The sequence below is a fragment of the Hoplias malabaricus genome, chromosome 1 (assembly GCF_029633855.1).
Source record: "Hoplias malabaricus isolate fHopMal1 chromosome 1, fHopMal1.hap1, whole genome shotgun sequence".
In the NCBI taxonomy this organism is placed as follows: domain Eukaryota; kingdom Metazoa; phylum Chordata; class Actinopteri; order Characiformes; family Erythrinidae; genus Hoplias; species Hoplias malabaricus.
This window is the reverse complement of record NC_089800.1, coordinates 30,725,852-30,738,200: the sequence shown is the minus strand read 5'-3', so window position 1 is coordinate 30,738,200 and position 12,349 is coordinate 30,725,852. Positions and strand designations below refer to the sequence as shown.

Sequence of the window (12,349 nt, the reverse complement as noted above, 5' to 3'; positions counted from 1 at the left end):
TGATATTTTCAGGGCTGTGTGAACATATCAAATCTGATTCGTTATTATTACAGCCAGATACAGGTCACTTCTACTTATGAATGTGAACCATCAAGTTTCACCAAATTGAGCAAAAAATCTGAATTGATTAATGCCGCTTGGAATGTGAATGTAACCAAAATGACAGATTACTCCTTTAAAGTCAGTTTCCAAACTGGGGATGCATAGAGGGGCTCTGGTGGGCCTCATATAAATGAATTTCAAATAAGCTGTTTTTTTTTTAACATCCATTTCTGTCCCTGGTGGTGTTTATTTTAAAATGGTGGATGTTATTAAAGCAAAATTGTGTAATACTTGTTTAAAATTACAGCTTCAAAACCACTGTGCTGTAATAGTGATGACTGAATCTCTGTTGTTACTTCTCCAGGCTCAACATTGTGTTTTCTGTTTTTTAGGTTTTATTAAAAAACAGTGTGTGATTGTTTACAGTATTTGTGTGTTCATGCCTAAAGGACTTGGAGAATGAAGCCATGGTGGAGATGGACAGTGCACTGCCCACAGAGCTGCTCTCAGAGCCTCCTGTCCTGGATCTGAGGCTGGGAGAAGCGGAGGAGAAGCAGACCCTTGATCTTGGGGAAGACTTTGCAGTGGTGAAGCCACACTCTAATAAAAAAGCTGAAGCGTTAAAGGAAAAGAAGGTGAGAGGTGTCTTTCTAGACCCTGTTTTATGCCAGATTTATCAGGACAAACGCTTAGAAAACTACGCCATTTAGGGTTCAAGCCTCTCTCTCTCTGTGTGTGTGTGTGTGTGTGTGTGTGTGTGTGTGTGTGTGTGTGTGTGTTTTCCCCTCAGTACATTCTGCTGAATGTTGTGTGCTGCTCTCTGGTGAATAAGACCATTGCTCTGGACTCTAATGACTGGACAGATAAGGAAAATGTTTGGACAAAGTTAAAGGACTTGGGCACAGAGATCACCCTCACTGACCCTGAGTTCATCCTCAAGGTAAGAGTGTGTGTGTGTGTGTGTGTCTGTGGTAATATTCTTGTTAGGAGCAGATATCCTGGTCTATTGTCTAATTTATTTTTGTTTCTTAGGTAAGGGGTAAATGTAGTTGTATGATAAATTGGCTACAGTAGTCATTAACTCTATGGAAAGTCCTCACAAGTATAACAACGTGTGTGTGTGTGTGTGTGTGTGTGTGTGTGTGTGTGTGTTAGAGCCAATACTGGGAGAACCGGGACTAAGCTCTATGTCCATGAAAATCTATCTTTATAGATGAGAATTGACCAACAGAATAGAGCAGTTACACATGAGCCTAATGTCACACTGTCTGATGCCAAATGTGGGCTAGCGGTGTATTAAGGCACTGATCTGTGGAACTGTGTTCTGGAGTGATGGAGCTCCATCTGGTCCCTTTGGGATGCTCCACACTAATCACCTTCTTTTATTTCTGTTCCTCTGTGAGGTGGCAGTCTACACCAGACAGGAACTGAACATCCGCATCACCGCCAACTTCCTGCTGGCTCTGGCGGCCCACCTACCCCAGAGTAAAGCTCACCTGAGGAGGTACTTCTGCGCTGCCATGCAGCTGCCCTCTGATTGGCTGGAGGTGACCAGGATCTACAGCATGGTGAGAAGGGGGCCTTCATACAAAGCCATTATGGAGCTCTCAGGGTTGGAACTCATGCAGAATTCATCATTGCTCTTGGTTATGTTTCAGATTTAAATTTGAGCAAACACTGGCTGCCGCATGTCTGTTGCTTTACTAATACATTATTAGCCCCCTTTTACCCTGTTCTTCACTGCTCAGGACCCCCACAGAGCAGGTATGATTTAGCGGTGTATCATTCTCAGTGCTGCAGTGACACTGACGTGGAGGTAGTGGTGTGTCAGTGTGTGTTGTGCTGGCACTTGTGGATCAGACACAGCAATGCTGGAGTTTTTAAGGCTGGACTGAGTCCACCAACCAAAAACATCCAGCCGATAGCGTCCTGTGTCCACTGATGAAGGACTAGAGGACGACCAACACACACACTGTGAAGCGACAGATAAGCTACTGTCTCTGACTTTATGTCTAGAATCAGAATCACTTAATCTATATGGCCTACAAGACAGAAACAAGAAAACATTCCCCCAGGACTATACTATACACAGTGTTCCAGCAAGAAAATAATTTATGAATAATCTTAATCCCAAGTTCTAGAAACTAAGAAGGTGCTTGCAAGGTGGAACTATGAGGGAGGTGTTTCCAACAGAGGAGACAGTAAGTGAACATAGAGCTGAAAAACTCCAGCAGATCCACTCGTACCAGCACAACACACACCAATGCACAATTTTAGTGTGACTGCAGTGCTGAGAATGATCCACCACCCAAATCTTACGTGCTCTGTAGGGGTCCTGAACGCTGAAGAACATGGGGAAAGAGGGCTGACTGTCTGTAATAGGGTGTGGTCAGTAGAGTTTACAGAATGGACACTGAGTGTAGCTTTAACATTAAGGCTGATGGGCGAATAGGCTTATAATTGCAGACAGCACATGTGTGAAAATTGGCATCCCAAATAACAGGCTGGTACCAGAATAATCATGCCTCTCTCACTCTCTCACTCTCTCACTCTCAGTGTTTCAGCTCATCTCTGCCCTCGTGTCTTAAAAAAGCCCTGGTGGATAAATTCAAACAATTCAGCGAATATCAGCTCGCCAAGTACAACACACGCAAACACCGCTGTAAACACAGCAAGAAGAAAAAAAGCTCAGCCCAGGTAATGCTTGTACCAGAGTCAGTGATAATTAATTATTATTTTATTAATAATTAATTGTTTCATTCATTTTGTTAAGCTCCATGTTTGGGAGCCATTAAGTAATATATAGTGTCTTTATCTGTCCAATTTTAGCTTGGACAAGTAGGTCATCATGTTGACGTTACATATTACATAGCAGAATTAGCTAGCATTAATTATTATTAATGAATTATTATGCTAATTGACCCGCTGTAGGTTTTTAGCTCCGAAATTGAATCTGACACAAAAGTTATAATTCCGTACAAGAAATGTGCACGCACAAACATTCCCTTGCATTCAATTGAGGCGCATTTAAGACCTTGTGCTGTAATTATGCTTTATGCTTTATTATATATAACTTGTGTGTTTCTTCAGCAGTGTGTTAGTACAGTAGTGTTTTTGTTCCTGTCTCCAGCAGCCATCTGAAGAGCAGTGGCAGAAGTGGGCGGACCTCGTCAGAGCAGACACAAATGTCCTGAAAAAGTTTGTAAGTGTGTTTCTGCTCTGTATGGAAACAGAAAAACTGCCTATGTATGGGCGTATGTGCGTGTGCGCGTGTGTGTGTGTGTGTGTGTGTGTGAGTAGGGTGAAGCAGTTAAATTAATGGATGAAAATAATTTATCTTAAAAGAAGAAAATTTAATTAATTAAAAACTCTATATTGTAGTGTTTATGTGTGTGTGTGTAAACCATTTCAGTGGCAGATGTCGGAGCGTCCAGCTGTGGATAAGAAGCAGAGTGAGTTTAACATGAAGAAGCTGATTAAACGCCTCCACATCAGAGACCCTGCTGAGATGGTGATGGGCATTCTGGGAAAGAGGTGTGTGTGTGTGAGCGTGTAACCGTGTAACCCTGTCATTTCAGGATAGAAGTAACATTATTAGAAGTAGTAGTGGTATTACATATGAATATTTAATACATACACTATACATAAGGGATCAGTTAAATACGTATATATAGAACATGGGATTTTTATAAACAATGTTACCATTATGTAATCTATACGGTGTGTTTTGTGTGCTGGTGTGTCAGGTATCCCTCAGATCTGCGGGCATTTGTGCGCAGTGGACTGAGCGGTGTGTGGCAGAGTCAGAGAGCAGGTCAGCGCATGAGACTCAAACAGCCGAACACCTGGGAGACCAAACTGAGCCTAGAGGGAAACAAGGCTGAAACATGGGAGAAACTCATAGGTCTGAACAATAAACACACTCACTGTTTCTTTCTCTCTCACTCCACATCTCTCTCTTTCTTTCCAAATCACCCTCCCTCACTCTTTTCCTCTCTCTGCTATGATTGAATCAGACACAGCAGTGCTGCTGGAGTTTTTAAACCCTGTGTTCACTCACTCTCCTACCTCGTTGGTCCACCTTGTAGATGTAAAGTCTGAGGGTGTAGGACGCTGTAGGCTGGATGTTTTTGGTTAGTGGACTATTCTCAGTCCAGCAGTGACACTGAAGGGTTTAAATTCTTATTGTCCCAAACATTATCTGCTCTGTGGGGGGTTCTAATTATTGAAGAACAGGATGAAAGGAGCTAATGAAATATACAATGGACTACAGTCTGTTATTGTGTGGTCACTGGAGATGAGAGCATGGCAATGAGTGGAGAAACATGCAGGTGTTTTTAATGTTATGACTGATGGGTGTTTATTTTTTGTTTGTGTGTTTACAGACAGTAACTCCTTGCCGTTCATGGCCATGCTGAGAAACCTGAGGAACATGGTCACACAGGGAATCAGTGAGAAGCACCATGAACGCATCCTGAACAGACTGACCTCGAAGGTGACCATCTCAAAACCTCACAACACACGCAGTATTATAACATAAGGGGACATATTATGAAAAAACTTGTTCAGTGCATGTTCACATTAAAGTGTTTATCTGGAGTCCACCAAGCAACACACTGTGAAACAAGACCCCCCCTGTCAGTTTTCCGTGTGCTGCCTAAGTCAGAAAATATAAGAAAACGAATTGTTCTGATTCTGCTCCGTTTCTGACGTCAAGTGCCCGCCCCCTCATCTGAGTCTGTCCAATTACAGCACCGGACCTGCGTTTATGTGAGAGCACAACGACGAGGTTAAACGCAGCAAAACAAACAGAGTGAGTGTGGAGAAATAAAAGCATTGAGTAAAAACAGAGAAAAAGAGATTGGAGAAGAACCAGAAAAAAACAGAGCTTCTGCTCCTTACTCCTTACTGCTGTGTACTCAGGATTGAGGGGTGAACAGTGAGCAGCTCATTATCATTTAAAGGTACAGGTGCTGAAAGCTTGTGTTCTGAACAGCGCTGTTTAGACAGGGGGAGAATTCTGCTGTGGGCATTGTGGTTTTGACCAGAACTGTGTTCTTGGAGAATATGTGCTTTTAAAGGTTATTTTGTAAAATAGCTCCTGCTATGAGCAAAATTATAGGACATTCTTAAGTAATATGCTACATAAAATGTGTAGTATTAATATTCAGATTGCCTGAGATGGACTTCTAGCACTGTTTTGGTCAGTGTTTAGTGTTTAGTGTGTGTGTGTGTGTGTGTGTGTGTGTTGTTGATCCATAATCTGGAATTTAGTTTAGTCAAAGTAACCACACTTTTAACAGATTCAATTATCATTCCAGAGTGCTGTGATCCAGAGCCGACAGTTCCCCTTCCGCTTTCTCTCAGCCTATAAAGTCATTTTGCAGCTTGACAATTTTGGTAAGACAAGTTTTTTCGTTCATTCATTCATTCATTCATTCATTCATCCATCCATCCATCCTCTGTAACCACTTGTTCAGGGGATTGTGGTGGGTCCAGAGCCTACCCAGAATCTCTGGGAACAAGGCAGGAACACACCTGGAGTGGGCGCCACACACACACACAGTCACTCACACACACACACCTGTGGACTGTTTCACACACTCACCCAGTCACTCACGCACTCACACCTGTGGACTGTTTCACACACTCACGCACTCACACCTGTGGACTGTTTCACACACTCACCCAGTCACTCTCCTTACCCCTGGCAGTGCCTCCTCCGCCGGGTGTTTCCCATGGGGATGGTGCTGACAGGTAAGGAGGTTAGGAAAGTCTAACTGAGGGAGGAGAAAACAATGTGACTTTTTCCACAGTTCCAAGTTTAAATAAAGAAAACTTCAAATAAAGGTGTGGCATTTTTGTTCTCCAGAGGGTGGTCCGGCGAAGCGTGTCTCCAGCTGTAAGGAAATCCTGCAGGGAATTCTGAAGAGGATTCCCAAGTCTAGACGCTTTCGGACAAGAAGCTGGGACACAGCCGGTCGCAAGAGACTCCGAGCAATTCTGGGAATTCCCGTCATCTACAGAATGTACAACATGAAACGAAAAGCTCAGACGCAAACAGCAAGGTCTGATCTCTCAGTGCACACCGACCAACCATAACATTAAAACCACCCTATACACTCACTGTCCTTTCTCAAACTACTTTGTTACACCTCCTTTCACCCTTTTCTTTGGTATAATTTTGTGGTGTATCATTCTTAGCGTTGCAGTGACACTGACATTGTGGTGGTGTGTCAGTGTGTGTTGTGCTGAGTGGATCAGACACAGCAGTGCTGATGGAGTTTTTAAACACACTCTGTTAAAAAAAAAAAGAGACAGTAGCTCATCTGTCGCTGCACAATGTGTGTTAGTCATGCTCTAGACCTTCATCAGTGGACACAGGATGCTGTCAGCTGGATGTTTTTAGTTGGTGGACTATCCTCAGTCCAGCAGTCACACTGAGGGTTTTAAAAACTCTAGCAGCACTGCTGTGTCTGATCCACTCGTACCAGCACAACACACACTAACAAACCACCACCACGTCAGTGTCACCACTATAATAGTATGCACTGCTTTTTATTTGGAAGCAAATAATATGGTATTAACTACACAAAATAATGAGTATTAATATTTGTGTGTGTGTGTGTGTCCTGTTCCTCTTGTTCCTCCTAAGGGTGGAGCGCTACACTCCTGAACTGCTGCAGCGTTATCGGCAGGCCCTGGAGAAAGCTGTGCAGATCTCCTGCAGATACAATATCCCTCCACTGTCCGGCCACACGATCATCATCTTCACGAAATACTGGGACACGGACAGCAGCTGGAAAGGTGCAGGGGACATCTGTATCCCTCCAGATGCCTCGGACAGCACGGACAAGCCTGATCTCTCAGCTACGGTGAGATACGCTCGTTCATTAAAGACCCCAGGGCAGGTCCAGAGTCAGGTGCGATCCTGATGTCTAACTACATCTGCCCCTATCTTCACTCTCTTTGACCTCCTCATCATCCCTGTCTTCAATAAACCGGCATGGTCCCTGTCTCTCGACTCCTCTCTACATTATAGCCACTGTGTGGTGAGGGGACTGGCGTGGATTGGCTGCTGGTGGATGCTGCACTTTGGCAGTTTTGAGGCAGCTCTCTAATTTCTCAAAATACTGTAGGAGTATCAATATTTGTAAGGCCCCCGCATACACAAACTCAGCTTGTATTAGTATTAAAGCTCGTGTCCCAATTGTGTTCTACACCCTAATAATCTAAAGTATACTATGTACTACCCTTAAATGTATTAGTTGGGTAGGCTAGTACAAACCATATTAACATATACACTTTTACTTATTTACAGGATTTGATGAACTGGTTCTATGACAATGCACTGAACTCAGATATCTCCCTCCACATTGCGTAGTGCACAGTGTAGGTCATACAATAGTAGTTTCAGCAAATAAACTGTGTATATTATGTTAAATAATAAAACCACTTACTTGGCATAAGCTTCATGTCACTCTAGTGCACTGTGAGGTAGTCCACTGTCTCAGTGCAGTAGTAATAATTTAATAATGAATGAATTAATTTAAAAAATGAATGTTCAGTAGACTCTCCTCTGCTAAGTGTTCTGGACCAGAAGACCATTTGACTTTTTACTGTTAATTTTCATGTGTTTCAGCCTCGTGAAGCTGCTCTTCTCCTCTCTGTGATGATCAGCTCCTGCTGCGAACATCCTATTTTCCTTCTAGCAGATGACACAGATGTGCAAGAGGTCACGCTCAAATCTCACGTGTTTCTGGAGAATGTCAGGCAACTCAGCCAGCAGCTCTCGGTAAATCTCCAGTTCTCCTTTATTTACAGAGCTCTCACTGTAATAAACTAAGGAGTACAGGTAGTGAAGTTGGGGGAGGAGAATGACAGAATGAGATGGCAACAATTTTCCTGTGCTTTATATTCTCCCCTGGTCTGTCAATAATCTGCCAAATCAGTTTTTGGCAATGTTAGGTAGTTTTTTAACCTTTAAATTACAGTTACAAAATCGTTTTTGGAGGAGGTTAGTATTGGATATTTTTAGCCGCTCCTGGCACCGTACAGTGCTGTTTAAAAACACATTGTGAATCCTCTTCTCTTGTGCTGCCGTTCTAGTTGTGTGTCCTATCAGAATGAGGGCAGGGTTGGTGTGTTAAATGTGATTATAAATGTGGACACAGTCCATTCAGGTCTTTGGTGTTTATTAAATATCAGACATGACCTGCTGACCCGTTTTAAAGCTGTGTGATGTTTCTCCTCTGCTTCAGGACCAGCCCGGTTCATCTGAGAATATTCCACTCGGCGACTTCTTCTCCAAACTGATCGAAGAGAAAACAAAGGTCTAATCTCCATGTGTTTATTATTTTACATGTAGACACTCAGATACCTTAAGATAAGGGGAGGGCCACCAATATATCCCAATTCCCCTGTAATTCAAATAATAATAATTATAATAATAGTAGTAATCACACAAAAAACTTAGTTTACAGGGTCTGAAAATATTCAGAAAATAGGTCATACAGAGCAGTTCAATATTAGAAATAAGAATTTTATAAGAATGTATCTTATAAAATTTTGTGAATTTTTTATTAACTACATCATTTGAACACATCTGTCTGTCTCTCTCTCTCTCTCCCTCCCTCTCTCTATCACTCATACACTCACACACACATAAACGCACATACTTGTGCACACACTCTCACTCTGACATTTTCTCTCTCCTTCACTCCATCTCTCACTCTTTCTCCCAATAAATCTCTCTTACCCATTGTTTATCTGTCCTCATCTCTCTCTCATCTTACCCATTGTTTCTCTGTACTCATCTCTCTCTCACTCTGTCTCATGCTTTTGCGCTCTCTCACACACTCTCTGTCTGTCTCTGACCCCCTCCCCCACTGTCAGGTGGACAATATAGTCATGTTGGATGACCGCTACCTAAATTGGAATTTGAGTAAACAAATTGACAGTTTCCAGAAGAAAACCACCAGCGATCCTTTAGTGGTCACAATTCTGCTGAGATCAAGGTGGGATCCATTGACTTTCTTATGCCAAACAAGTTTCTAACACTTTAAAAACAAACAAAAGGATCTGTGATATTTGATGTGACAAGCTTATAGCCTTATAGGAATATACGTCCATAACTAAAACACTAACAGCAGCACAAATGTTCCCATGTTTCCCAGACAAGAATCACATTAGTATCACAATAATTTTGTTGCATCTCACATGAGATGAAGAATCACATTACTTTGTAGTCTCTGGAACAGTGGCTGCTTTTATAAATGTGATGAAGAATCACTGGAAAAAAAAAAGCAGTAACAGTTTCTTTGCTGGTGTTTTAGTATGGGATATCGGAGCAATCCTGGAGACACCAGAAGTGTGTATCTGTATGGCTTCAGTGAGCAGATCCTCAGGTAAGATCAAATTCCATTAAATGGTAAATACAATCCCATTTTCAAAGAAAGTTTTTTTACAGTGCAATACAAGCAGGAGTCTGTGTTAATTCTCTTAGGGCTATATTCCATTGACACTAAAACAAAAAAATAAGACTTCCAATTTTGACTCAGAGCAACTCGATAGTATTCTAAATATAAACACATTTACAAACCGATTACCCAAAATAAGAACGAAGAATTTATAAAATATTCAATATTTGTGGGGGAAGAGTGTTCCTGGCATGGGTGAAATGAACTGAATGTTTTACCTTTTTTTTCCCCACGAGGTGGTAGATGGTTCTTACAGTAGGCCTTGGTTGAGGTGCTTATTGGGATATTAAAGAGACATATGCTGCTGTCAAAGTGATATCTTTTTCCCAGAAGTACATGGTTATTTCATCAGGACAGTGCCTCATATCACAGATTATGGTTTATAGTATAGAGTTTTAAAAACTATCCTTAAAAAACAAAGTTATAATCAAAGTATGTGCCAATGGAATATGAAAAACTCCTGCCGAGGAGCTGCTTCATATTCCAGGAGCTGAAGTAGTGTGTTTCTAAGCTTTAATTCCTGTCCGCATTTGTATTTACAAAAATGAAATAAAGTATATTATTATGATTTCAAATTGATGAAATGTGTGTACAGTGTTGTTTTGGAGAAAGAAACAATTAGTTTCAATTTGTTTGCTGATGTAGATTTGAAATGTTATTCATTGTGTAACTGTGAACGTAAAAATATCCTTTACAAAACTTTAACATTTGATAAACATTGAAAAATAACTTCCTGATATCTAAGGGCTAATAAAAACAGAAAAATGTTGTATGTTTATATTAAATTGCTGAAACTGTGCTGTGTGTTTAGGTTTGTTTCAGAAAGAGGGTCCTCCAGGCTCCTGGACCACATCGAGAAAATTGACAAACTTCGCAATATCCCTCCTCCAGCAGGAGGCGCTGCTAAACCTGAGAAAGAGAGTGAGATTGTCCCACTGCTCCAAACTCCAAAACTCAGGTAACTCAGCAATAACCAAATAGTGAAATATAAGCTCGATTAATGGAAGAACGTCGGTAGAGCATCTGAGCTTGTGCTGGTGATCATTTTCTAATTTGAGAACTATGGCATATTATTATTATTATTATTATTATTATTATTATTATTAAATGCAATTAAATCAATAAACAACATTTCATTCATTCTGAAACCTACGCAGACACAGGGAGAACACACCAAACACCTCACAGACAGTCACCCGGAGCGGGACTTGAACCCACAACCTCCAGGTCCCTGGACCGTGCCGCCAAATAAACAATAATAATAATATAATAAAAGCAATAAAGAAATAATATACAGAACTATCATGTGTTTCTTGTGCTCCGAGTTACAAGATTTGTGCATTTTCCTTCTTCCTTTTTTTCCTGTTTTACTTCTCATTTTCGTCTTTTTTTGCCTGTTTCTCTTTAGGTTTCTTTTCTGTTTTGTCTGATTGTCAGATTTTATTTGTTTTTGTCTCTTTTTCTTTACATTTCTGTGTTATTATGTCTGTTTTTCTTTAGTTTTATCCTGTTTTTCTCTTCTATTATTTGTTGAAGTTTGTCTATTTTTAACTTTCTTCTTCATCTTGTGTTTGTTTTCATCGTATTTTTTTCTTGATATTTTTGTATTTTTGTCCTCTTTTGTCTGTTTTACTTAGTGTTTCATATTGCATTCATCTGTTAGTTTTTGTCCTGTTTCTGTGTCTGTTATTATTATTTATAGCTCTTTTCGTTTAGTTTTCCTGTTATATTTGGTGTGTTTTTATCTCAGGAGACATAGTTCATGTGTTTTTTTCATCAACATTTTTACGTCCCTCCCCCCGTTTTCCATATATTCAGGTGGCGAGGCGTGCGAGTGTTCATCTCCTCCACATTTCGTGATATGAACTCAGAGAGGGATGTTCTGGTGCGGAGTGTTTTCCCAGAGCTCCGGCGCAGGGCCGCTCCACACTGCCTCTACCTGCAGGAAGTAGAACTGCGCTGGGGTGTTACAGAGGAAGAGTCCAGCCTTGCCACTCAGCTCTGTCTGACCGAGGTGTGTCGCAGCCAGATGCTGCTCGGCATTCTGGGAGAGAGATACGGACAAGTGCCGCCACGGCCTGTGCTCCCTGACCTTCCTCAGTACAGCTGGGTGAGAACATGAAGTGTTGTTCAGTCCTCTGTTTTAGATACAAACTGCGACTGACCTGGTTTGCAAGTAACAATCTCACTTCGCATACAATGGTCAGCCCTAACTTTACTTTACTTTGTTTCTACGCTCCCTGTCGACTCTCTCAGCCTCACCGACCCCACAGGAGCACTGTGTACTTCTACAACTACTGTAATCCATACAAGACTGTAGTCCATCTGTTGCTTTGGATAATTAATTATCACACTTTCACCCTGTTCCTAAGTGCTCAGGACCCTCACAGAGCAGGTATGATTTGGCGGTGTATCATTCTCAGTGTTGCAGTGACACTGACATGTTGGTGGTGTGTTAGTGTGTGTTGTGCTGGTACGAGTGGATCAGACAAAGCATTGCTGCTGGAGTTTTTAAATACTGTGTCACTGTCCAATATGTTAGACACACCTACTTTGTTGGTCCACCTTGTAGATGTAAAGTCACAGTGTGTGTTTGTCGTCCTCTAGTCCTTCAACAGTGGACACAGGATGCTTTTGGCTGGATGTTTTTGGTTGATGGACTCTTTCCAGCCCAGCAGTGACACTGAGGAGTTTAAAACCTCCAGCGCCACTGCTGTGTCTGATCCACTTGCACCAGCACAACGAGGGGAAAACAAAGTAGGCAGAGCAACATGTGGACCACGGATTGTGATTGTAGAATTACACAGTGCTCTTCTGGACAAGGAGAT

General features: G+C 41.6%; 1 protein-coding gene across 1 annotated transcript in view; it reads left to right on the top strand.

Moving 5' to 3' along the window:
- LOC136687575 (telomerase protein component 1-like) overlaps window positions 1-12,349 on the top strand; it is a 76,316-nt gene that overhangs the window by 40,631 nt on the left and 23,336 nt on the right. Inside the window, exons 4-20 of the mRNA XM_066662072.1 lie at window positions 492-677; window positions 833-982; window positions 1,446-1,610; window positions 2,599-2,739; window positions 3,173-3,244; window positions 3,455-3,576; window positions 3,789-3,946; window positions 4,428-4,537; window positions 5,364-5,442; window positions 5,915-6,110; window positions 6,698-6,917; window positions 7,685-7,837; window positions 8,304-8,375; window positions 8,938-9,059; window positions 9,378-9,449; window positions 10,333-10,479; window positions 11,340-11,631. Coding sequence (XP_066518169.1) covers window positions 492-677; window positions 833-982; window positions 1,446-1,610; window positions 2,599-2,739; window positions 3,173-3,244; window positions 3,455-3,576; window positions 3,789-3,946; window positions 4,428-4,537; window positions 5,364-5,442; window positions 5,915-6,110; window positions 6,698-6,917; window positions 7,685-7,837; window positions 8,304-8,375; window positions 8,938-9,059; window positions 9,378-9,449; window positions 10,333-10,479; window positions 11,340-11,631 — 2,457 coding nt within the window. The remainder of the gene's footprint in view (window positions 1-491; window positions 678-832; window positions 983-1,445; window positions 1,611-2,598; window positions 2,740-3,172; window positions 3,245-3,454; window positions 3,577-3,788; window positions 3,947-4,427; window positions 4,538-5,363; window positions 5,443-5,914; window positions 6,111-6,697; window positions 6,918-7,684; window positions 7,838-8,303; window positions 8,376-8,937; window positions 9,060-9,377; window positions 9,450-10,332; window positions 10,480-11,339; window positions 11,632-12,349) is intronic.